The sequence below is a fragment of the Salvelinus alpinus genome, chromosome 10, assembly GCF_045679555.1.
Source record: "Salvelinus alpinus chromosome 10, SLU_Salpinus.1, whole genome shotgun sequence".
NCBI lineage: Eukaryota > Metazoa > Chordata > Actinopteri > Salmoniformes > Salmonidae > Salvelinus > Salvelinus alpinus.
The window spans coordinates 81,786,515-81,813,752 of record NC_092095.1 but is presented as its reverse complement, the minus strand read 5'-3'; the positions used below and the strand labels follow the sequence as shown (position 1 = coordinate 81,813,752).

Below are 27,238 nucleotides of genomic sequence, written 5' to 3'. Positions count from 1 at the left end.
TGATCACTGGGGGCTGGTCAGTACCAGAACCTTAGACCTCTCATTCTGATCACTGGGGGCTGGTCAGTACCAGGACCTTAGAGCTCTCATTCTGATCCCTGGGGGCTGGTCAGTACCAGGACCTTAGAGCTCTCATTCTGATCCCTGGGGGTTGGTCAGTACCAGGACCTTAGAGCTCTCATTCTCCCAGCCACAGAGTAGATGAGAGACTCACGTTCTTCACGGCGTCGGCATACTTCTGCTCGTTGAAGTAATCGTAGAAGGCCGCCATGTAAGTCTCTTTAAAACTAGCCGACTTCGACTTGGCCAGGCTACCCAGTGTCTGGATGGTCTTGGAGATGAGGGTGAGGGTCCGAGACGTGGCGGGGTCCTGAGGAGGAGACGGACTAAGGTTAGTATACTACTGACACACAACGTACCAACACACTGTTAACCACAGTAGGGAGAATTCTGTATTAAACACTGTTAACCACAGTAGGGTGAATTCTGTATTACACACTGTTAACCACAGTAGGGAGAATTCTGTATTAAACACTGTGAACCACAGTAGGGGGAATTCTGTATTACACACTGTTAACCACAGTAGGGAGAATTCTGTATTAAACACTGCTAACCACAGTAGGGGGAATTCTGTATTAAACACTGCTAACCGCAGTAGGGTGAATTCTGTATTAAACACAGTAGGGTGAATTCTGTATTAAACACTGTTAACCACAGTAGGGTGAATTCTGTATTAACCACAGTAGGGGGAATTCTGTATTAAACACTGTTAACCACAGTAGGGGGAATTCTGTATTAAACACTGTGAACCACAGTAGGGGGAATTCTGTATTAAACACTGTTAACCACAGTAGGGGGAATTCTGTATTAAACACTGCTAACCACAGTAGGGTGAATTCTGTATTAAACACAGTAGGGTGAATTCTGTATTAAACACTGCTAACCACAGTAGGGTGAGTTCTGTATTAAACACTGTTAACCACAGTAGGGGGAATTCTGTATTAAACACAGTAGGGTGAATTCTGTATTATACACTGTTAACCACAGTAGGGTGAATTCTGTACTAAACACTGTTAACCACAGTAGGGGGAATTCTGTATTAAACACAGTAAGGGGAATTCTGTATTAAACACTGTTAACCACAGTAGGGTGAATTCTGTATTAAACACAGTAGGGTGAATTCTGTATTAAACACTGCTAACCACAGTAGGGTGAGTTCTGTATTAAACACTGTTAACCACAGTAGGGGGAATTCTGTATTAACCACAGTAGGGTGAATTCTGTATTAAACACTGTTAACCACAGTAGGGTGAATTCTGTACTAAACACTGTTAACCACAGTAGGGTGAATTCTGTATTAAACACTGTGAACCACAGTAGGGTGAATTCTGTATTACACACTGTTAACCACAGTAGGGGGAATTCTGTATTAAACACTGTTAACCACAGTAGGGTGAATTCTGTATTAAACACTGTGAACCACAGTAGGGGGAATTCTGTATTAAACACTGTTAACCACAGTAAGGGGAATTCTGTATTAAACACTGTTAACCACAGTAGGGTGAATTCTGTATTAAACACAGTAGGGTGAATTCTGTATTAAACACTGCTAACCACAGTAGGGTGAATTCTGTATTAAACACTGTTAACCACAGTAGGGGGAATTCTGTATTAACCACAGTAGGGTGAATTCTGTATTATACACTGTTAACCACAGTAGGGTGAATTCTGTACTAAACACTGTTAACCACAGTAGGGTGAATTCTGTATTAAACACTGTGAACCACAGTAGGGTGAATTCTGTAATAAACACTGTTAACCACAGTAGGGGGAATTCTGTATTATACACTGTTAACCACAGTAGGGTGAATTCTGTATTAAACACTGTTAACCACAGTAGGGTGAATTCTGTATTAAACACAGTAGGGTGAATTCTGTATTATACACTGTTAACCACAGTAGGGTGAATTCTGTACTAAACACTGTTAACCACAGTAGGGTGAATTCTGTATTAACCACAGTAGGGTGAATTCTGTATTATACACTGTGAACAACAGTAGGGTGAATTCTGTATTAAACACTGTTAACCACAGTAGGGTGAATTCTGTATTAAACACTGTGAACCACAGTAGGGTGAATTCTGTATTACACACTGTTAACCACAGTAGGGTGAATTCTGTATTACACACTGTTAACCACAGTAGGGTGAATTCTGTATTAAACACTGCTAACCACAGTAGGGTGAATTCTGTATTAACCACAGTAGGGTGAATTCTGTATTACACACTGTTAACCACAGTAGGGTGAATTCTGTATTACACACTGTTAACCACAGTAGGGTGAATTCTGTATTAAACACTGTTAACCACAGTAGGGTGAATTCTGTATGAACCACAGTAGGGTGAATTCTGTATTATACACTGTTAACCACAGTAGGGTGAATTCTGTATTATACACTGTTAACCACAGTAGGGTGAATTCTGTATTAACCACAGTAGGGTGAATTCTGTATTACACACTGTTAACCACAGTAGGGTGAATTCTGTATTAAACACTGTTAACCACAGTAGGGTGAATTCTGTATTAAACACTTTTAACCACAGTAGGGTGAATTCTGTATTAAACACTGTGAACCACAGTAGGGTGAATTCTGTATTAAACACTGTTAACCACAGTAGGGTGAATTCTGTATTAACCACAGTAGGGTGAGTTCTGTATTAAACACTGTGAACCACAGTAGGGGGAATTCTGTATTAACCACTGTGAACCACAGTAGGGTGAATTCTGTATTAAACACTGTTAACCACAGTAGGGTAATTCTGTATTAACCACAGTAGGGTGAATTCTGTATTAACCACTGTTAACCACAGTAGGGTGAATTCTGTATTAAACACTGTGAACCACAGTAGGGTGAATTCTGTATTAAACACTGTGAACCACAGTAGGGTGAATTCTGTATTAAACACTGTTAACCACAGTAGGGTGAATTCTGTATTAAACACTGTTAACCACAGTAGGGTGAATTCTGTATTAACCACAGTAGGGTGATTTCTGTATTAAACACTGTTAACCACAGTAAGGTGAATTCTGATTTAACCACTGTTAACCACAGTAGGGTGAATTCTGTAGTAACCACAGTAGGGTGATTTCTGTATTAAACACTGTTAACCACAGTAGGGTGAATTATGTATTAACCACAGTAGGGTGATTTCTGTATTAAACACTGTTAACCACAGTAGGGTGAATTCTGTATTAAACACTGTTAACCACAGTAGGGTGAATTCTGTATTAAACACTGTTAACCACAGTAGGGTAAATTCTGTATTAAACACTGTTAACCACAGTAGGGTGAATTCTGTATTAAACACTGTGAACCACAGTAGGGTGATTTCTGTATTAACCACTGTTAACCACAGTAGGGTGAATTCTGTATTAAACACTGTTAACCACAGTAGGGTGAATTCTGTATTAAACACTGTGAACCACAGTAGGGTGAATTCTGTATTAAACACTGTTAACCACAGTAGGGTGAATTCTGTATTAAACACTGTGAACCACAGTAGGGTGAATTCTGTATTACACACTGTTAACCACAGTAGGGTGAATTCTGTATTAAACACTGTTAACCACAGTAGGGGGAATTCTGTATTAAACACTGTGAACCACAGTAGGGTGAATTCTGTATTAACCACAGTAGGGTGAATTCTGTATTAACCACAGTAGGGTGAATTCTGTATTAAACACTGTTAACCACAGTAGGGTGAATTCTGTATTAAACACTGTTAACCACAGTAGGGTGATTTCTGTATTAAACACTGTGAACCACAGTAGGGTGAATTCTGTATTAAACACTGTTAACCACAGTAGGGTAAATTCTGTATTAAACACTGTTAACCACAGTAGGGTGAATTCTGTATTAACCACAGTAGGGTGAAATCTGTATTAAACACTGTGAACCACAGTAGGGTGAATTCTGTATTAAACACTGTTAACCACAGTAGGGTGAATTCTGTATTAAACACTGTTAACCACAGTAGGGTGAATTCTGTATTAACCACAGTAGGGTGAATTCTGTATTAAACACTGTTAACCACAGTAGGGTGAATTCTGTATTAACCACAGTAGGGTGAATTCTGTATTAAACACTGTTAACCACAGTAGGGTGAATTCTGTATTAAACACTGTTAACCACAGTAGGGTGAATTCTGTATTAACCACTGTTAACCACAGTAGGGTGAATTCTGTATTAAACACTGTGAACCACAGTAGGGTGAATTCTGTATTAACCACAGTAGGGTGAATTCTGTATTAAACACTGTGAACCACAGTAGGGTGAATTCTGTATTAAACACAGTTAACCACAGTAGGGTGATTTCTGTATTAACCACTGTTAACCACAGTAGGGTGAATTCTGTATTAAACACTGTGAACCACAGTAGGGTGAATTCTGTATTAAACACTGTGAACCACAGTAGGGTGAATTCTGTATTAAACACAGTTAACCACAGTAGGGTGATTTCTGTATTAAACACTGTGAACCACAGTAGGGTGAATTCTGTATTAAACACTGTGAACCACAGTAGGGTGAATTCTGTATTAAACACAGTTAACCACAGTAGGGTGAATTCTGTATTAAACACAGTTAACCACAGTAGGGTGATTTCTGTATTAAACACTGTGAACCACAGTAGGGTGAATTCTGTATTAAACACTGTGAACCACAGTAGGGTGAATTCTGTATTAAACACAGTTAACCACAGTAGGGTGAATTCTGTATTAAACACTGTGAACCACAGTAGGGTGAATTCTGTATTAAACACAGTTAACCACAGTAGGGTGAATTCTGTATTAAACACTGTGAACCACAGTAGGGTGAATTCTGTATTACACACTGTTAACCACAGTAGGGTGAATTCTGTATTAAACACTGTTAACCACAGTAGGGTGAATTCTGTATTAAACACAGTGAACCACAGTAGGGTGAATTCTGTATTAAACACTGTGAACCACAGTAGGGTGAATTCTGTATTAAACACTGTGAACCACAGTAGGGTGAATTCTGTATTAAACACTGTGAACCACAGTAGGGTGATTTCTGTATTAAACACTGTGAACCACAGTAGGGTGAATTCTGTATTAAACACTGTGAACCACAGTAGGGTGAATTCTGTATTAAACACTGTGAACCACAGTAGGGTGAATTCTGTATTAAACACTGTGAACCACAGTAGGGTGAATTCTGTATTAAACACTGTGAACCACAGTAGGGTGAATTCTGTATTAAACACTGTGAACCACAGTAGGGTGAATTCTGTATTAAACACTGTGAACCACAGTAGGGTGAATTCTGTATTAAACACTGTGAACCACAGTAGGGTGAATTCTGTATTAAACACAGTTAACCACAGTAGGGTGAATTCTGTATTAAACACTGTGAACCACAGTAGGGTGAATTCTGTATTAAACACTGTGAACCACAGTAGGGTGAATTCTGTATTAAACACTGTGAACCACAGTAGGGTGAATTCTGTATTAAACACTGTGAACCACAGTAGGGTGAATTCTGTATTAAACACAGTTAACCACAGTAGGGTGATTTCTGTATTAAACACTGTGAACCACAGTAGGGTGAATTCTGTACTAAACACTGTGAACCACAGTAGGGTGAATTCTGTATTAAACACTGTGAACCACAGTAGGGTGAATTCTGTATTAAACACTGTGAACCACAGTAGGGTGAATTCTGTACTAAACACTCAAGGAGCTAGAAGTGTGTTCTCACTGGGTGATGCGGTCGCAGCTGGAACAGGTTGGGAGAGAGGATGGCCGGGGCGAAGAAACGCAGGAAGATAAAACTACTGACCGCTGTGTACCTCACGTCCTGGTCAACTACAGAAACACAGAGAAGGGATGTTAGCACAGTCCAGCAGGTGGCAGTGCAGCCTATGACACTAGAGTTTCCCTACTGGAGAAGAAAACCAAATGATAAAGACAGGAAGTAAACAGGAAACAGTCTTTAACAACATCACAGAGACAAGAGGGACAGAGAGGCAGAGAGAGAGAGAGAGAGGGAGAGAGAGAGAGAGAGAGAGAGGCAGAAAGACAGAGAGAGAAACAGAGAGAGAGAGAGAGAGAACAAGGGAGAGGGAGAGAGAGAGAGTGAGAGAGAAAGAGAGAGAGAGAGAAAGAGAAAGAGAGAGCGAGATGGAGAGAGAGAGAGAGAGAGAGAGAGAGAGAGAGAGAGAGAGAGAGAGAGAGAGAGAGAGAGCGAGGGAAAGGGAAAGAGAGAGAGAGAAAGAGAGAGAGAGAGAGAGAGACAGAGAAATGGAGAGGTCACCACTATACAGGATTTGGTGGTATAGTTGGTTACCTTCGAAACGTGTTGCAGCCGATTCTCTGAGTGAGAAGAAAATATCACACATGACGGTGGGACAGCGCACACCTGACGTTGTGATCATGTTGAAGATCCGGTCTACATACTGACGCAGGTTCTCCTGAGAAACCACAGGGTTAGAACCACAGGGTTAGAACCCCTGTGTTAGAACCACAGGGTTAGAACCACAGGGTTAGAACCAAACACCGGGTTAGAACCCCCGGGTTAGAACCACAGGGTTAGAACCACAGGGTTAGAACCACAGAGTTAGAACCACAGGGTTAGAACCACAGGGTTAGAACCACAGGGTTAGAACCATAGGGTTAGAACCACAGGGTTAGAACCCCCGGGTTAGAACCACAGGGTTAGAACCACCGGGTTAGAACCACGGGGTTAGAACCACAGGGTTAGAACCACAGGGTTAGAACCATAGGGTTAGAACCACAGGGTTAGAACCCCCGGGTTAGAACCACAGGGTTAGAACCACCGGGTTAGAATCACAGGGTTAGAACCACAGGGTTAGAACCACAAGGGTTAGAAGCACAGGGTTAGAATCACAGGGTTAGAACCACAGGGTTAGAACAGGGTCAGATTCATAAGGTTAGAACCACAGAGTTAGAACAACAGGGTTAGAACCACCGGGTTAGAACCCCCGGGTTAGAACCACAGAGTTAGAACCACCGGGTTAGAACCCCCGGGTTAGAACCACAGGGTTAGAACCCCCGGGTTAGAACCCCCGGGTTAGAACCACAGGTTTAGAACAGCAGGGTTAGAACCACAGGGTTAGAACCACAGGGTTAGAACCGCACAGTTAGAACCCCCGGGTTAGAACCACAGGGTTAGAACCACATGGTTAGAACCACAGAGTTAGAACCACAGGGTTAGAACCACCAGGTTAGAACCACAGGGTTAGAACCACAGGGTTAGAACCACAGCGTTAGAACCACAGGGTTAGATTCATAGGGTTAGAACCACAGGGTTAGAACCACAGAGTTAGAACCACTGGTTTAGAACCCCCGGGTTAGAACCATAGGGCTAGATTCATAGGGTTAGAACTAGGCTAGGTCTCACCACTACTACAGGCTACACACACCACTCACCCTGTTGGTCTCTAGGTTTTCTGACTCTTTGAGCTTCACCGGGTCGATCTCACAGGGCTTGTGGTCCGTACAGATCTGGAGACAGAGACATAACCACTGTTACTGACATTATACTGACAGAGAGAGAGAGAGAGAGAGAGAGAGAGAGAGAGAGAGACAGAGACAGAGAGAGAGAGAGACAGAGAGAGAGAGAGAGAGAGAGAGAGAGAGACAGAGAGACAGAGAGAGAGAGAGAGAGATAGAGAGACAGAGAGAGACAGAGAGAGACAGAGACAGAGAGACAGAGAGAGAGAGAGAGAGAGACAGAGGGATGATACCTACTTCATCTATCATGGCTCTCAGGGTGACCTGGAGGTAGTGGTTCCCAGCCAGCTTCATGGTCTCATCGATACATTTAGACGTTAGAGAGTTTCCTCTGAAGATGGTGTTAGGGTCCCTACAGAGGGGAGGAGGAGAGAGTTAGGGTCCCTACAGAGGGGAGGAGGAGAGAGTTAGGGTCCCTACAGAGGGGAGGAGGAGAGAGTTAGGGTCCCTACAGAGGGGAGAAGGAGAGAGTTAGGGTCCCTACAGAGGGGAGGAGGAGAGAGTTAGGGTCCCTACAGAGGGGAGGAGGAGAGAGTTAGGGTCCCTACAGAGGGGAGGAGGAGAGAGTTAGGGCCCCTACAGAGGGGAGGAGGAGAGAGTTAGGGTCCCTACAGAGGGGAGGAGGAGAGAGTTAGGGTCCCTACAGAGGGGAGGAGGAGAGAGTTAGGGTCCCTACAGAGGGGAGAAGGAGAGAGTTAGGGTCCCTACAGAGGGGAGGAGGAGAGAGTTAGGGTCCCTACAGAGGGGAGGAGGAGAGAGTTAGGGTCCCTACAGAGGGGAGGAGGAGAGAGTTAGGGTCCCTACAGAGGGGAGGAGGAGAGAGTTAGGGTCCCTACAGAGGGGAGGAGGAGAGAGTTAGGGTCCCTACAGAGGGGAAAGGCGAGTTAGGGTCCCTATAGAGGGGAGGAGGAGAGAGTTAGGGCCCCTACAGAGGGGAGGAGGAGAGAGTTAGGGTCCCTACAGAGGGGAGGAGGAGAGAGTTAGGGTCCCTACAGAGTGGAGGAGGAGAGAGTTAGGGTCCCTACAGAGGGGAGAAGGAGAGAGTTAGGGTCCCTACAGAGGGGAGGAGGAGAGAGTTAGGGTCCCTACAGAGGGGAGGAGGAGAGAGTTAGGGTCCCTACAGAGGGGAGGAGGAGAGAGTTAGGGTCCCTACAGAGGGGAGGAGGAGAGAGTTAGGGTCCCTACAGAGGGGAGGAGGAGAGAGTTAGGGTCCCTACAGAGGGGAAAGGCGAGTTAGGGTCCCTATAGAGGGGAGGAGGAGAGAGTTAGGGCCCCTACAGAGGGGAGGAGGAGAGAGTTAGGGTCCCTACAGAGGGGAGGAGGAGAGAGTTAGGGTCCCTACAGAGTGGAGGAGGAGAGAGTTAGGGTCCCTACAGAGAGTTAGTACTGTGATGGTGGTCAGTACTGTGATGGTGGTCAGTACTGTGATGGTGGTCAGTACTGTGATGGATGTCAGTACTGTGATGGTGGTCAGTACTGTGGTGGTGGTCAGTACTGTAATGGTGGTCAGTACTGTAATGGTGGTCAGTACTGTAATGGTGGTCAGTACTGTGATGGTGGTCAGTACTGTGATGGTGGTCAGTACTGTGATGGTGGTCAGTACTGTGATGGTGGTCAGTACTGTGATGGTGGTCAGTACTGTGATGGTGGTCAGTACTGTGATGGTGGTCAGTACTGTGATGGTGGTCAGTACTGTAATGTTGGTCAGTACTGTGGTGGTGGTCAGTACTGTGATGGTGGTCAGTACTGTAATGGTGGTCAGTACTGTGATGGTGGTCAGTACTGTGATGGATGTCAGTACTGTGATGGTGGTCAGTACTGTGGTGGTGGTCAGTACTGTAATGGATGTCAGTACTGTGATGGTGGTCAGTACTGTGATGGTGGTCAGTACTGTGATGGCGGTGCTTACTGTGTGCGTTTGAGTGTGTGTGTGTGTGTGTGTGTGTGTGTGTGTGCGTGCGTGCGTGCATGCGTGTGTGTGTGTGTGCGTGTGTGCGTGTGTGTGTGTGTGTGTGTCTATTTTACTGTCCACTCTTAGAATAAATGGTACTATCTAGAACCTAAAAGGGTTCTTCGGCTGTCCCCATAGGGGAACCCTTTGAAGGTTCTCCGGCTGTCCCCATAGGGGAACCCTTTGAAGGGTCTCCGGCTGTCCCCATAGGGGAACCCTTTGAAGGGTCTCCGGCTGTCCCCATAGGGGAACCCTTTGAAGGTTCTCTGGCTGTCCCCATAGGGGAACCCTTTGAAGGTTCTACGGCTGTCCCCATAGGGGAACCCTTTGAAGGTTCTCTGGCTGTCCCCATAGGGGAACCCTTTGAAGGGTCTCCGGATGTCCCCATAGGGGAACCCTTTGATGGTTCTTCGGCTGTCCCCATAGGAGAACCCTTTGAAGGTTCTCCGGCTATCCCCATAGGAGAACCCTTTGATGAACCCTTCTTGGTTTCAGGTAGAACCCTTTGAAGGGTCTCCGGCTGTCCCCATAGGAGAACCCTTTGAAGGTTCTCCGTCTGTCCCCATAGGAGAACCCTTTGAAGGTTCTCCGGTTGTCCCCATAGGAGAACCCTTTGAAGGTTCTCCGGTTGTCCCCATAGGAGAACCCTTTGAAGGTTCTTCGGCTGTCCCCATAGGAGAACCCTTTGAAGGTCCTTCGGCTGTCCCCATAGGGGAACCCTTTGAAGGTTCTCCGGCTGTCCCCATAGGAGAACCCTTTGAAGGTTCTTTGGCTGTATCCCATAGGAGAACCCTTTGAAGAACCCTTCTTGGTATCAGGTAGAACCCTTTCCACAGAGGGTACTACTTGGAACCAAAAAGGGTTCTCCTATGGGGACATAACCCTTTTGGAACCCTTTTTTTAAAAGAGTATGTGTGGTTGACCTCTGTGTGTGTGTGTGTTCTTACTGTGTGTGGTTGACCTCTGTGTGTGTGTGTGTTCTTACTGTGTGCGGTTGACCTCTGTGTGTGTGTGTTCTTACTGTGTGCGGTTGACCTCTGTGTGTGTGTGTGTTCTTACTGTGTGCGGTTGACCTCTGTGTGTGTGTGTTCTTACTGTGTGCGGTTGACCTCTGTGTGTGTGTGTGTTCTTACTGTGTGCGGTTGACCTCTGTGTGTGTGTGTGTTCTTACTGTGTGCGGTTGACCTCTGTGTGTGTGTGTGTTCTTACTGTGTGCGGTTGACCTCTGTGTGTGTGTGTTCTTACTGTGTGCGGTTGACCTCTGTGTGTGTGTGTGTTCTTACTGTGTGCGGTTGACCTCTGTGTGTGTGTGTTCTTACTGTGTGCGGTTGACCTCTGTGTGTGTGTGTGTTCTTACTGTGTGCGGTTGACCTCTGTGTGTGTGTGTGTTCTTACTGTGTGCGGTTGACCTCTGCGTGTGCGACGGCACTGAGGAAAGGCAGGATGTTTCCATAGTGAAGGAACAGACGGACCAATGGGATAGCTGCTTCCTGTTTCTCCCTGCAGACCTCCCCGAGGATATGAGCCGCTGATGCCGACACCGGCTGGGAGGGGAGAGGGACACACGTCACAGTACCCCCCACCGGCTGGGAGGGGAGAGGGACACACGTCACAGTACCCCCCACCGGCTGGGAGGGGAGAGGGACACACGTCACAGTACCCCCCACCGGCTGGGAGGGGAGAGGGACACACGTCACAGTACCCCCCCCCCCTTTACATTAGGTATCTACAGTACCCCCCACCTTTACATTAGGTATCTACAGTCCCCCCCTCACCTTTACATTAGGTATCTACAGTACCCCCCCTCACCTTTACATTAGGTATCTACAGAACCCCCCCTCACCTTTACATTAGGTATCTACAGTACCCCCCCTCACCTTTACATTAGGTATCTACAGTACCCCCCCTCACCTTTACATTAGGTATCTACAGTACCCCCCTCACCTTTACATTAGGTATCTACAGTACCCCCCCTCACCTTTACATTAGGTATCTACAGAACCCCCCCTCACCTTTACATTAGGTATCTACAGTATCCCCCCTCACCTTTACATTAGGTATCTACAGTACCCCCCCTCACCTTTACATTAGGTATCTACAGTACCCCCCCTCACCTTTACATTAGGTATCTACAGTACCCCCCTCACCTTTACATTAGGTACCTACAGTACCCCCCCTCACCTTTACATTAAGTATCTACAGTACCCCCCTCACCTTTACATTAGGTATCTACAGTACCCCCCCTCACCTTTACATTAGGTATCTACAGTTCCCCCCCTCACCTTTACATTAGGTATCTACAGTACCCCCCCTCACCTTTACATTAGGTATCTACAGTACCCCCCTCACCTTTACATTAGGTATCTACAGTACCCCCCTCACCTTTACATTAGGTATCTACAGTATCCCCCCTCACCTTTACGTTAGGTATCTACAGTACCCCCCTCACCTTTACATTAGGTATCTACAGTACCCCCCTCACCTTTACATTAGGTATCTACAGTCCCCCCTCACCTTTACATTAGGTATCTACAGTACCCCCCCTCACCTTTACATTAGGTACCTACAGTACCCCCCTCACCTTTACATTAGGTATCTACAGTATCCCCCCTCACCTTTACATTAGGTATCTACAGTACCCCCCTCACCTTTACATTAGGTATCTACAGTACCCCCCCTCACCTTTACATTAGGTATCTACAGTACCCCCCCTCACCTTTACATTAGGTATCTACAGTACCCCCCCTCACCTTTACATTAGGTATCTACAGTACCCCCCCCTCTTTACATTAGGTATCTACAGTACCCCCCCCCCTCACCTTTACATTAGGTATCTACAGTACCCCCCCTCACCTTTACATTAGGTATTTACAGTACCCACCCTCACCTTTACATTAGGTATCTACAGTACCCCCCTCACCTTTACAATAGGTATCTACAGTACCCCCCCTCACCTTTACATTAGGTATCTACAGTACCCCCCCTCACCTTTACATTAGGTATCTACAGTATCCCCCCTCACCTTTACATTAGGTATCTACAGTACCCCCCCTCACCTTTACATTAGGTATCTACAGTACCCCCCACCTTTACATTAGGTATCTACAGTCCCCCCCTCACCTTTACATTAGGTATCTACAGTACCCCCCCTCACCTTTACATTAGGTATCTACAGTACCCCCCCTCACCTTTACATTAGGTATCTACAGTATCCTCCCTCACCTTTACATTAGGTATCTACAGTACCCCCCCTCACCTTTACATTAGGTATCTACAGTACCCCCCTCACCTTTACATTAGGTATCTACAGTACCCCCCCTCACCTTTACATTAGGTATCTACAGAACCCCCCCTCACCTTTACATTAGGTATCTACAGTATCCCCCCTCACCTTTACATTAGGTATCTACAGTACCCCCCCTCACCTTTACATTAGGTATCTACAGTACCCCCCCTCACCTTTACATTAGGTATCTACAGTATCCCCCTCACCTTTACATTAGGTACCTACAGTACCCCCCCTCACCTTTACATTAAGTATCTACAGTACCCCCCTCACCTTTACATTAGGTATCTACAGTACCCCCCCTCACCTTTACATTAGGTATCTACAGTTCCCCCCCTCACCTTTACATTAGGTATCTACAGTACCCCCCCTCACCTTTACATTAGGTATCTACAGTACCCCCCTCACCTTTACATTAGGTATCTACAGTACCCCCCTCACCTTTACATTAGGTATCTACAGTATCCCCCCTCACCTTTACGTTAGGTATCTACAGTACCCCCCTCACCTTTACATTAGGTATCTACAGTACCCCCCTCACCTTTACATTAGGTATCTACAGTCCCCCCTCACCTTTACATTAGGTATCTACAGTACCCCCCCTCACCTTTACATTAGGTACCTACAGTACCCCCCTCACCTTTACATTAGGTATCTACAGTATCCCCCCTCACCTTTACATTAGGTATCTACAGTACCCCCCTCACCTTTACATTAGGTATCTACAGTACCCCCCCTCACCTTTACATTAGGTATCTACAGTACCCCCCCTCACCTTTACATTAGGTATCTACAGTACCCCCCCTCACCTTTACATTAGGTATCTACAGTACCCCCCCCTCTTTACATTAGGTATCTACAGTACCCCCCCCTCACCTTTACATTAGGTATCTACAGTACCCCCCCTCACCTTTACATTAGGTATTTACAGTACCCACCCTCACCTTTACATTAGGTATCTACAGTACCCCCCTCACCTTTACAATAGGTATCTACAGTACCCCCCCTCACCTTTACATTAGGTATCTACAGTACCCCCCCTCACCTTTACATTAGGTATCTACAGTATCCCCCCTCACCTTTACATTAGGTATCTACAGTACCCCCCCTCACCTTTACATTAGGTATCTACAGTACCCCCCTCACCTTTACATTAGGTATCTACAGTACCCCCCTCACCTTTACATTAGGTATCTACAGTACCCCCCCTCACCTTTACATTAGGTATCTACAGTACCCCCCCTCACCTTTACATTAGGTATCTACAGTATCCTCCCTCACCTTTACATTAGGTATCTACAGTACCCCCCCTCACCTTTACATTAGGTATCTACAGTACCCCCCTCACCTTTACATTAGGTACCTACAGTATCCCCCTCACCTTTACATTAGGTATCTACAGTACCCCCCTCACCTTTACATTAGGTATCTACAGCACCCCCCCTCACCTTTACATTAGGTATCTACAGTACCCCCCCTCACCTTTACATTAGGTACCTACAGTACCCCCCCTCACCTTTACATTAGGTATCTACAGTACCCCCCTCACCTTTACATTAGGTATCTACAGTACCCCCCCTCACCTTTACATTAGGTATCTACAGTACCCCCCCTCACCTTTACATTAGGTATCTACAGTACCCCCCTCACCTTTACATTAGGTACCTACAGTACCCCCCCTCACCTTTACATTAGGTATCTACAGTACCCCCTCACCTTTACATTAGGTATCTACAGTACCCCCCCTCACCTTTACATTAGGTATCTACAGTATCCCCCCTCACCTTTACATTAGGTATCTACAGTACCCCCCTCACCTTTACATTAGGTACCTACAGTACCCCCCCTCACCTTTACATTAGGTATCTACAGTACCCCCCTCACCTTTACATTAGGTATCTACAGTACCCCCCTCACCTTTACATTAGGTATCTACAGTACCCCTCCTCACCTTTACATTAGGTATCTACAGTACCCCCCTCACCTTTACATTAGGTACCTACAGTACCCCCCCTCACCTTTACATTAGGTATCTACAGTACCCCCCTCACCTTTACATTAGGTATCTACAGTACCCCCCCTCACCTTTACATTAGGTATCTACAGTTCCCCCCCTCACCTTTACATTAGGTATCTACAGTACCCCCCCTCACCTTTACATTAGGTATCTACAGTACCCCCCTCACCTTTACATTAGGTATCTACAGTACCCCCCTCACCTTTACATTAGGTATCTACAGTATCCCCCCTCACCTTTACGTTAGGTATCTACAGTACCCCCCTCACCTTTACATTAGGTATCTACAGTACCCCCCTCACCTTTACATTAGGTATCTACAGTCCCCCCTCACCTTTACATTAGGTATCTACAGTACCCCCCCTCACCTTTACATTAGGTACCTACAGTACCCCCCTCACCTTTACATTAGGTATCTACAGTATCCCCCCTCACCTTTACATTAGGTATCTACAGTACCCCCTCACCTTTACATTAGGTATCTACAGTACCCCCCCTCACCTTTACATTAGGTATCTACAGTACCCCCCCTCACCTTTACATTAGGTATCTACAGTACCCCCCCTCACCTTTACATTAGGTATCTACAGTACCCCCCCCTCTTTACATTAGGTATCTACAGTACCCCCCCCCCTCACCTTTACATTAGGTATCTACAGTACCCCCCCTCACCTTTACATTAGGTATTTACAGTACCCACCCTCACCTTTACATTAGGTATCTACAGTACCCCCCTCACCTTTACATTAGGTATCTACAGTACCCCCCCTCACCTTTACATTAGGTATCTACAGTACCCCCCCTCACCTTTACATTAGGTATCTACAGTATCCCCCCTCACCTTTACATTAGGTATCTACAGTACCCCCCCTCACCTTTACATTAGGTACCTACAGTACCCCCCTCACCTTTACATTAGGTATCTACAGTACCCCCCCTCACCTTTACATTAGGTATCTACAGTACCCCCCTCACCTTTACATTAGGTATCTACAGTACCCCCCCTCACCTTTACATTAGGTATCTACAGTATCCTCCCTCACCTTTACATTAGGTATCTACAGTACCCCCCCTCACCTTTACATTAGGTATCTACAGTACCCCCCTCACCTTTACATTAGGTACCTACAGTATCCCCCTCACCTTTACATTAGGTATCTACAGTACCCCCCTCACCTTTACATTAGGTATCTACAGCACTCCCCCTCACCTTTACATTAGGTATCTACAGTACCCCCCCCTCACCTTTACATTAGGTACCTACAGTACCCCCCCTCACCTTTACATTAGGTATCTACAGTACCCCCCTCACCTTTACATTAGGTATCTACAGTACCCCCCCTCACCTTTACATTAGGTATCTACAGTACCCCCCCCTCACCTTTACATTAGGTATCTACAGTACCCCCCTCACCTTTACATTAGGTACCTACAGTACCCCCCCTCACCTTTACATTAGGTATCTACAGTACCCCCTCACCTTTACATTAGGTATCTACAGTACCCCCCCTCACCTTTACATTAGGTATCTACAGTATCCCCCCTCACCTTTACATTAGGTATCTACAGTACCCCCCTCACCTTTACATTAGGTACCTACAGTACCCCCCCTCACCTTTACATTAGGTATCTACAGTACCCCCCTCACCTTTACATTAGGTATCTACAGTACCCCCCTCACCTTTACATTAGGTATCTACAGTACCCCTCCTCACCTTTACATTAGGTATCTACAGTACCCCCCTCACCTTTACATTAGGTACCTACAGTACCCCCCCTCACCTTTACATTAGGTATCTACAGTACCCCCCTCACCTTTACATTAGGTATCTACAGTACCCCCCCTCACCTTTACATTAGGTATCTACAGTTCCCCCCCTCACCTTTACATTAGGTATCTACAGTACCCCCCCTCACCTTTACATTAGGTATCTACAGTACCCCCCTCACCTTTACATTAGGTATCTACAGTACCCCCCTCACCTTTACATTAGGTATCTACAGTATCCCCCCTCACCTTTACGTTAGGTATCTACAGTACCCCCCTCACCTTTACATTAGGTATCTACAGTACCCCCCTCACCTTTACATTAGGTATCTACAGTCCCCCCTCACCTTTACATTAGGTATCTACAGTACCCCCCCTCACCTTTACATTAGGTACCTACAGTACCCCCCTCACCTTTACATTAGGTATCTACAGTATCCCCCCTCACCTTTACATTAGGTATCTACAGTACCCCCCTCACCTTTACATTAGGTATCTACAGTACCCCCCCTCACCTTTACATTAGGTATCTACAGTACCCCCCCTCACCTTTACATTAGGTATCTACAGTACCCCCCCTCACCTTTACATTAGGTATCTACAGTACCCCCCCCTCTTTACATTAGGTATCTACAGTACCCCCCCCCCTCACCTTTACATTAGGTATCTACAGTACCCCCCCTCACCTTTACATTAGGTATTTACAGTACCCACCCTCACCTTTACATTAGGTATCTACAGTACCCCCCTCACCTTTACATTAGGTATCTACAGTACCCCCCCTCACCTTTACATTAGGTATCTACAGTACCCCCCCTCACCTTTACATTAGGTATCTACAGTATCCCCCCTCACCTTTACATTAGGTATCTACAGTACCCCCCCTCACCTTTACATTAGGTACCTACAGTACCCCCCTCACCTTTACATTAGGTATCTACAGTACCCCCCCTCACCTTTACATTAGGTATCTACAGTACCCCCCTCACCTTTACATTAGGTATCTACAGTACCCCCCTCACCTTTACATTAGGTATCTACAGTACCCCCCCTCACCTTTACATTAGGTATCTACAGTACCCCCCCTCACCTTTACATTAGGTATCTACAGTATCCTCCCTCACCTTTACATTAGGTATCTACAGTACCCCCCCTCACCTTTACATTAGGTATCTACAGTACCCCCCTCACCTTTACATTAGGTACCTACAGTATCCCCCTCACCTTTACATTAGGTATCTACAGTACCCCCCCTCACCTTTACATTAGGTATCTACAGTACCCCCCTCACCTTTACATTAGGTATCTACAGCACCCCCCCTCACCTTTACATTAGGTATCTACAGTAACCCCCCTCACCTTTACATTAGGTACCTACAGTACCCCCCCTCACCTTTACATTAGGTATCTACAGTACCCCCCTCACCTTTACATTAGGTATCTACAGTACCCCCCCTCACCTTTACATTAGGTATCTACAGTACCCCCCCTCACCTTTACATTAGGTATCTACAGTACCCCTCCTCACCTTTACATTAGGTATCTACAGTACCCCCCCTCACCTTTACATTAGGTATCTACAGTACCCCCCTCACCTTTACATTAGGTATCTACAGTATCCCCCCTCACCTTTACATTAGGTATCTACAGTATCCCCCCTCACCTTTACATTAGGTATCTACAGTACCCCCCTCACCTTTACATTAGGTATCTACAGTACCCCCCTTTACCTTTACATTAGGTATCTACAGTATCCCCCCTCACCTTTACATTAGGTATCTACAGTACCCCCCTCACCTTTACATTAGGTATCTACAGTATCCCCCCTCACCTTTACATTAGGTATCTACAGTACCCCCCCTCACCTTTACATTAGGTATCTACAGTACCCCCCTCACCTTTACATTAGGTATCTACAGCACCCCCCCTCACCTTTACATTAGGTATCTACAGTAACCCCCCTCACCTTTACATTAGGTACCTACAGTACCCCCCCTCACCTTTACATTAGGTATCTACAGTACCCCCCTCACCTTTACATTAGGTATCTACAGTACCCCCCCTCACCTTTACATTAGGTATCTACAGTACCCCCCCCTCACCTTTACATTAGGTATCTACAGTACCCCTCCTCACCTTTACATTAGGTATCTACAGTACCCCCCCTCACCTTTACATTAGGTATCTACAGTACCCCCCTCACCTTTACATTAGGTATCTACAGTATCCCCCCTCACCTTTACATTAGGTATCTACAGTATCCCCCCTCACCTTTACATTAGGTATCTACAGTACCCCCCTCACCTTTACATTAGGTATCTACAGTACCCCCCTTTACCTTTACATTAGGTATCTACAGTATCCCCCCTCACCTTTACATTAGGTATCTACAGTACCCCCCTCACCTTTACATTAGGTATCTACAGTATCCCCCCTCACCTTTACATTAGGTATCTACAGTACCCCCCTCACCTTTACATTAGGTATCTACAGTACCCCCCCTCACCTTTACATTAGGTATCTACAGTACCCCCCCTCACCTTTACATTAGGTATCTACAGTACCCCCCCCTCTTTACATTAGGTATCTACAGTACCCCCCCCCCTCACCTTTACATTAGGTATCTACAGTACCCCCCCTCACCTTTACATTAGGTATTTACAGTACCCACCCTCACCTTTACATTAGGTATCTACAGTACCCCCCTCACCTTTACATTAGGTATCTACAGTACCCCCCCTCACCTTTACATTAGGTATCTACAGTACCCCCCCTCACCTTTACATTAGGTATCTACAGTATCCCCCCTCACCTTTACATTAGGTATCTACAGTACCCCCCCTCACCTTTACATTAGGTACCTACAGTACCCCCCTCACCTTTACATTAGGTATCTACAGTACCCCCCCTCACCTTTACATTAGGTATCTACAGTACCCCCCTCACCTTTACATTAGGTATCTACAGTACCCCCCTCACCTTTACATTAGGTATCTACAGTACCCCCCCTCACCTTTACATTAGGTATCTACAGTACCCCCCCTCACCTTTACATTAGGTATCTACAGTATCCTCCCTCACCTTTACATTAGGTATCTACAGTACCCCCCCTCACCTTTACATTAGGTATCTACAGTACCCCCCTCACCTTTACATTAGGTACCTACAGTATCCCCCTCACCTTTACATTAGGTATCTACAGTACCCCCCCTCACCTTTACATTAGGTATCTACAGTACCCCCCTCACCTTTACATTAGGTATCTACAGCACCCCCCCTCACCTTTACATTAGGTATCTACAGTAACCCCCCTCACCTTTACATTAGGTACCTACAGTACCCCCCCTCACCTTTACATTAGGTATCTACAGTACCCCCCTCACCTTTACATTAGGTATCTACAGTACCCCCCCTCACCTTTACATTAGGTATCTACAGTACCCCCCCTCACCTTTACATTAGGTATCTACAGTACCCCTCCTCACCTTTACATTAGGTATCTACAGTACCCCCCCTCACCTTTACATTAGGTATCTACAGTACCCCCCTCACCTTTACATTAGGTATCTACAGTATCCCCCCTCACCTTTACATTAGGTATCTACAGTATCCCCCCTCACCTTTACATTAGGTATCTACAGTACCCCCCTCACCTTTACATTAGGTATCTACAGTACCCCCCTTTACCTTTACATTAGGTATCTACAGTATCCCCCCTCACCTTTACATTAGGTATCTACAGTACCCCCCTCACCTTTACATTAGGTATCTACAGTATCCCCCCTCACCTTTACATTAGGTATCTACAGTACCCCCCCTCACCTTTACATTAGGTATCTACAGTACCCCCCTCACCTTTACATTAGGTATCTACAGCACCCCCCCTCACCTTTACATTAGGTATCTACAGTAACCCCCCTCACCTTTACATTAGGTACCTACAGTACCCCCCCTCACCTTTACATTAGGTATCTACAGTACCCCCCTCACCTTTACATTAGGTATCTACAGTACCCCCCCTCACCTTTACATTAGGTATCTACAGTACCCCCCCCTCACCTTTACATTAGGTATCTACAGTACCCCTCCTCACCTTTACATTAGGTATCTACAGTACCCCCCCTCACCTTTACATTAGGTATCTACAGTACCCCCCTCACCTTTACATTAGGTATCTACAGTATCCCCCCTCACCTTTACATTAGGTATCTACAGTATCCCCCCTCACCTTTACATTAGGTATCTACAGTACCCCCCTCACCTTTACATTAGGTATCTACAGTACCCCCCTTTACCTTTACATTAGGTATCTACAGTATCCCCCCTCACCTTTACATTAGGTATCTACAGTACCCCCCTCACCTTTACATTAGGTATCTACAGTATCCCCCCTCACCTTTACATTAGGTATCTACAGTACCCCCCTCACCTTTACATTAGGTATCTACAGTACCCCCCCTCACCTTTACATTAGGTATCTACAGTACCCCCCCTCACCTTTACATTAGGTATCTACAGTACCCCCCCCTCTTTACATTAGGTATCTACAGTACCCCCCCCCCTCACCTTTACATTAGGTATCTACAGTACCCCCCCTCACCTTTACATTAGGTATTTACAGTACCCACCCTCACCTTTACATTAGGTATCTACAGTACCCCCCTCACCTTTACATTAGGTATCTACAGTACCCCCCCTCACCTTTACATTAGGTATCTACAGTACCCCCCCTCACCTTTACATTAGGTATCTACAGTATCCCCCCTCACCTTTACATTAGGTATCTACAGTACCCCCCCTCACCTTTACATTAGGTACCTACAGTACCCCCCTCACCTTTACATTAGGTATCTACAGTACCCCCCCTCACCTTTACATTAGGTATCTACAGTACCCCCCTCACCTTTACATTAGGTATCTACAGTACCCCCCTCACCTTTACATTAGGTATCTACAGTACCCCCCCTCACCTTTACATTAGGTATCTACAGTACCCCCCCTCACCTTTACATTAGGTATCTACAGTATCCTCCCTCACCTTTACATTAGGTATCTACAGTACCCCCCCTCACCTTTACATTAGGTATCTACAGTACCCCCCTCACCTTTACATTAGGTACCTACAGTATCCCCCTCACCTTTACATTAGGTATCTACAGTACCCCCCCTCACCTTTACATTAGGTATCTACAGTACCCCCCTCACCTTTACATTAGGTATCTACAGCACCCCCCCTCACCTTTACATTAGGTATCTACAGTAACCCCCCTCACCTTTACATTAGGTACCTACAGTACCCCCCCTCACCTTTACATTAGGTATCTACAGTACCCCCCTCACCTTTACATTAGGTATCTACAGTACCCCCCCTCACCTTTACATTAGGTATCTACAGTACCCCCCCCTCACCTTTACATTAGGTATCTACAGTACCCCTCCTCACCTTTACATTAGGTATCTACAGTACCCCCCCTCACCTTTACATTAGGTATCTACAGTACCCCCCTCACCTTTACATTAGGTATCTACAGTATCCCCCCTCACCTTTACATTAGGTATCTACAGTATCCCCCCTCACCTTTACATTAGGTATCTACAGTACCCCCCTCACCTTTACATTAGGTATCTACAGTACCCCCCTTTACCTTTACATTAGGTATCTACAGTATCCCCCCTCACCTTTACATTAGGTATCTACAGTACCCCCCTCACCTTTACATTAGGTATCTACAGTATCCCCCCTCACCTTTACATTAGGTATCTACAGTACCCCCCCTCACCTTTACATTAGGTATCTACAGTACCCCCCTCACCTTTACATTAGGTATCTACAGCACCCCCCCTCACCTTTACATTAGGTATCTACAGTAACCCCCCTCACCTTTACATTAGGTACCTACAGTACCCCCCCTCACCTTTACATTAGGTATCTACAGTACCCCCCTCACCTTTACATTAGGTATCTACAGTACCCCCCCTCACCTTTACATTAGGTATCTACAGTACCCCCCCCTCACCTTTACATTAGGTATCTACAGTACCCCTCCTCACCTTTACATTAGGTATCTACAGTACCCCCCCTCACCTTTACATTAGGTATCTACAGTACCCCCCTCACCTTTACATTAGGTATCTACAGTATCCCCCCTCACCTTTACATTAGGTATCTACAGTATCCCCCCTCACCTTTACATTAGGTATCTACAGTACCCCCCTCACCTTTACATTAGGTATCTACAGTACCCCCCTTTACCTTTACATTAGGTATCTACAGTATCCCCCCTCACCTTTACATTAGGTATCTACAGTACCCCCCTCACCTTTACATTAGGTATCTACAGTATCCCCCCTCACCTTTACATTAGGTATCTACAGTACCCCCCTCACCTTTACATTAGGTATCTACAGTACCCCCCTCACCTTTACATTAGGTATCTACAGTACCCCCCTCACCTTTACATTAGGTATCTACAGTACCCCCCCCCTCACCTTTACATTAGGTATCTACAGTACCCCCCCTCACCTTTACATTAGGTATCTACAGTACCCCCCTCACCTTTACATTAGGTATCTACAGTACACCCCCCCCCCCTCACCTTTACATTAGGTATCTACAGTACCCCCCCCCCCTCACCTTTACATTAGGTATCTACAGTACCCCCCCTCACCTTTACATTAGGTATCTACAGTATCACCCCCTCACCTTTACATTAGGTACCTACAGTACCCCCCCTCACCTTTACATTAGGTATCTACAGTACCCCCCCCCTCACCTTTACATTAGGTATCTACAGTACCCCCCCCCCCACCTTTACATTAGGTATCTACAGTATCCCCCTCACCTTTACATTAGGTATCTACAGTATCCCCCTCACCTTTACATTAGGTATCTACAGTACCCCCCCCTCACCTTTACATTAGGTATCTACAGTACCCCCCCCCCACCTTTACATTAGGTATCTACAGTATCCCCCTCACCTTTACATTAGGTATCTACAGTACCCCCCCTCACCTTTACATTAGGTATCTACAGTATCCCCCTCACCTTTACATTAGGTATCTACAGTACCCCCCTCACCTTTACATTAGGTATCTACAGTACCCCCCCCCCTCACCTTTACATTAGGTATCTACAGTACCCCCCCTCACCTTTACATTAGGTATCTACAGTATCCCCCTCACCTTTACATTAGGTATCTACAGTACCTCCCTCACCTTTACATTAGGTATCTACAGTACCCCCCCCCCCCCTCCTTTACATTAGGTATCTACAGTACCCCCCTTCACCTTTACATTAGGTATCTACAGTACCCCCCTCACCTTTACATTAGGTATATACAGTACCCCCCCTCACCTTTACATTAGGTATCTACAGTACCCCCCCCTCACCTTTACATTAGGTATCTACAATACCCCCCCTCACCTTTACATTAGGTATCTACAGTACCCCCCTCACCTTTACATTAGGTATCTACAGTACCTCCCCCTCACCTTTACATTAGCTGAGGTATCTACAGTACCACCCCTCACCTTTACGTTAGCTGAGGTATATACAGTATCCCCCCTCACCTTTACATTAGGTATCTACAGTACCCCCCCTCACCTTTACATTAGGTATATACAGTACCCCCCCTCACCTTTACATTAGGTATCTACAGTACCCCCCCCTCACCTTTACATTAGGTATCTACAATACCCCCCCTCACCTTTACATTAGGTATCTACAGTACCCCCCCTCACCTTTACATTAGGTATCTACAGTATCACCCCCTCACCTTTACATTAGGTACCTACAGTACCCCCCTCACCTTTACATTAGGTATCTACAGTACCCCCCCCACCTTTACATTAGGTATCTACAGTACCCCCCTCACCTTTACATTAGGTATCTACAGTACCCCCCTCACCTTTACATTAGGTATCTACAGTACCCCCCTCACCTTTACATTAGGTATCTACAGTACCCCCCCCCACCTTTACATTAGGTATCTACAGTATCCCCCCTCACCTTTACATTAGGTATCTACAGTACCCCCCCTCACCTTTACATTAGGTACCTACAGTATCCCCCCTCACCTTTACATTAGGTATCTACAGTACCCCCCTCACCTTTACATTAGGTATCTACAGTACCCCCCCCACCTTTACATTAGGTATCTACAGTATCCCCCCTCACCTTTACATTAGGTATCTACAGTACCCCCCCCACCTTTACATTAGGTATCTACAGTATCCCCCCTCACCTTTACATTAGGTATCTACAGTCCCCCCCTCACCTTTACATTAGGTATCTACAGTACCCCCCCTCACCTTTACATTAGGTATCTACAGTACCCCCCCCCCCTCCTTTACATTAGGTATCTACAGTATCCCCCCTCACCTTTACATTAGGTATCTACAGTACCCCCCTCACCTTTACATTAGGTATCTACAGTACCCCCCCTCACCTTTACATTAGGTATCTACAGTATTACCCCCTCACCTTTACATCAGGTATCTACAGTATCCCCCCTCACCTTTACATGAGGTACCTACAGTATCACCCCCACCCCCCCCTCACCTTTACATTAGGTACCTACAGTACCCCCCCCTCACCTTTACATTAGGTATCTACAGTATCCCCCCTCACCTTTACATTAGGTATCTACAGTACCCCCCTCACCTTTACATTAGGTACCTACAGTACCCCCCCTCACCTTTACATTAGGTATCTACAGTACCCCCCTCACCTTTACATTAGGTATCTACAGTACCCCCCTCACCTTTACATTAGGTATCTACAGTACCCCTCCTCACCTTTACATTAGGTATCTACAGTACCCCCCTCACCTTTACATTAGGTACCTACAGTACCCCCCCTCACCTTTACATTAGGTATCTACAGTACCCCCCTCACCTTTACATTAGGTATCTACAGTACCCCCCCTCACCTTTACATTAGGTATCTACAGTACCCCCCCTCACCTTTACATTAGGTATCTACAGTATCCCCCCTCACCTTTACATTAGGTATCTACAGTACCCCCCCCTCACCTTTACATTAGGTACCTACAGTACCCCCCTCACCTTTACATTAGGTATCTACAGTACCCCCCCTCACCTTTACATTAGGTATCTACAGTACCCCCCTCACCTTTACATTAGGTATCTACAGTACCCCCCTCACCTTTACATTAGGTATCTACAGTACCCCCCCTCACCTTTACATTAGGTATCTACAGTACCCCCCCTCACCTTTACATTAGGTATCTACAGTATCCTCCCTCACCTTTACATTAGGTATCTACAGTACCCCCCCTCACCTTTACATTAGGTATCTACAGTACCCCCCTCACCTTTACATTAGGTACCTACAGTATCCCCCTCACCTTTACATTAGGTATCTACAGTACCCCCCCTCACCTTTACATTAGGTATCTACAGTACCCCCCTCACCTTTACATTAGGTATCTACAGCACCCCCCCTCACCTTTACATTAGGTATCTACAGTAACCCCCCTCACCTTTACATTAGGTACCTACAGTACCCCCCCTCACCTTTACATTAGGTATCTACAGTACCCCCCTCACCTTTACATTAGGTATCTACAGTACCCCCCCTCACCTTTACATTAGGTATCTACAGTACCCCCCCCTCACCTTTACATTAGGTATCTACAGTACCCCTCCTCACCTTTACATTAGGTATCTACAGTACCCCCCCTCACCTTTACATTAGGTATCTACAGTACCCCCCTCACCTTTACATTAGGTATCTACAGTATCCCCCCTCACCTTTACATTAGGTATCTACAGTATCCCCCCTCACCTTTACATTAGGTATCTACAGTACCCCCCTCACCTTTACATTAGGTATCTACAGTATCACCCCCTCACCTTTACATTAGGTATCTACAGTATCCCCCCTCACCTTTACATTAGGTATCTACAGTACCCCCCCCCTCACCTTTACATTAGGTATCTACAGTATCCCCCCTCCACCTTTACATTAGGTATCTACAGTACCCCCCTCACCTTTACATTAGGTATCTACAGTACCCCCCTCACCTTTACATTAGGTATCTACAGTACCCCCCCTCACCTTTACATTAGGTATCTACAGTACCCCCCCCTCACCTTTACATTAGGTATCTACAGTATCCCCCCTCACCTTTACATTAGGTATCTACAGTACCCCCCCTCACCTTTACATTAGGTATCTACAGTACCCCCCTCACCTTTACATTAGGTATCTACAGTACCCCCCTCACCTTTACATTAGGTATCTACAGTACCCCCCCCCCTCACCTTTACATTAGGTATCTACAGTACCCCCCCTCACCTTTACATTAGGTATCTACAGTATCCCCCCTCACCTTTACATTAGGTATCTACAGTACCCCCCCCCTCACCTTTACATTAGGTATCTACAGTACCCCCCCCCCCTCACCTTTACATTAGGTATCTACAGTACCCCCCCTCACCTTTACATTAGGTATCTACAGTATCCCCCCTCACCTTTACATTAGGTATCTACAGTACCCCCCCTCACCTTTACATTAGGTATCTACAGTACCCCCCCCTCACCTTTACATTAGGTATCTACAGTACCCCCCCCCCACCTTTACATTAGGTATCTACAGTATCCCCCTCACCTTTACATTAGGTATCTACAGTATC

At 46.0% G+C, this 27,238-nt stretch overlaps 1 protein-coding gene across 1 annotated transcript in view; it reads right to left on the bottom strand.

The window, feature by feature from the left end:
* Positions 1–27,238, bottom strand: part of rasa3 (RAS p21 protein activator 3) — a gene marked incomplete in the record, with an annotated part of 130,585 nt that overhangs the window by 18,273 nt on the left and 85,074 nt on the right. Inside the window, 6 exon segments of the mRNA XM_071331001.1 lie at positions 215–370; positions 5,783–5,889; positions 6,371–6,494; positions 7,474–7,548; positions 7,795–7,909; positions 10,904–11,094. Of these exon segments, the coding sequence (XP_071187102.1) occupies positions 215–370; positions 5,783–5,889; positions 6,371–6,494; positions 7,474–7,548; positions 7,795–7,909; positions 10,904–11,094 (768 nt within the window).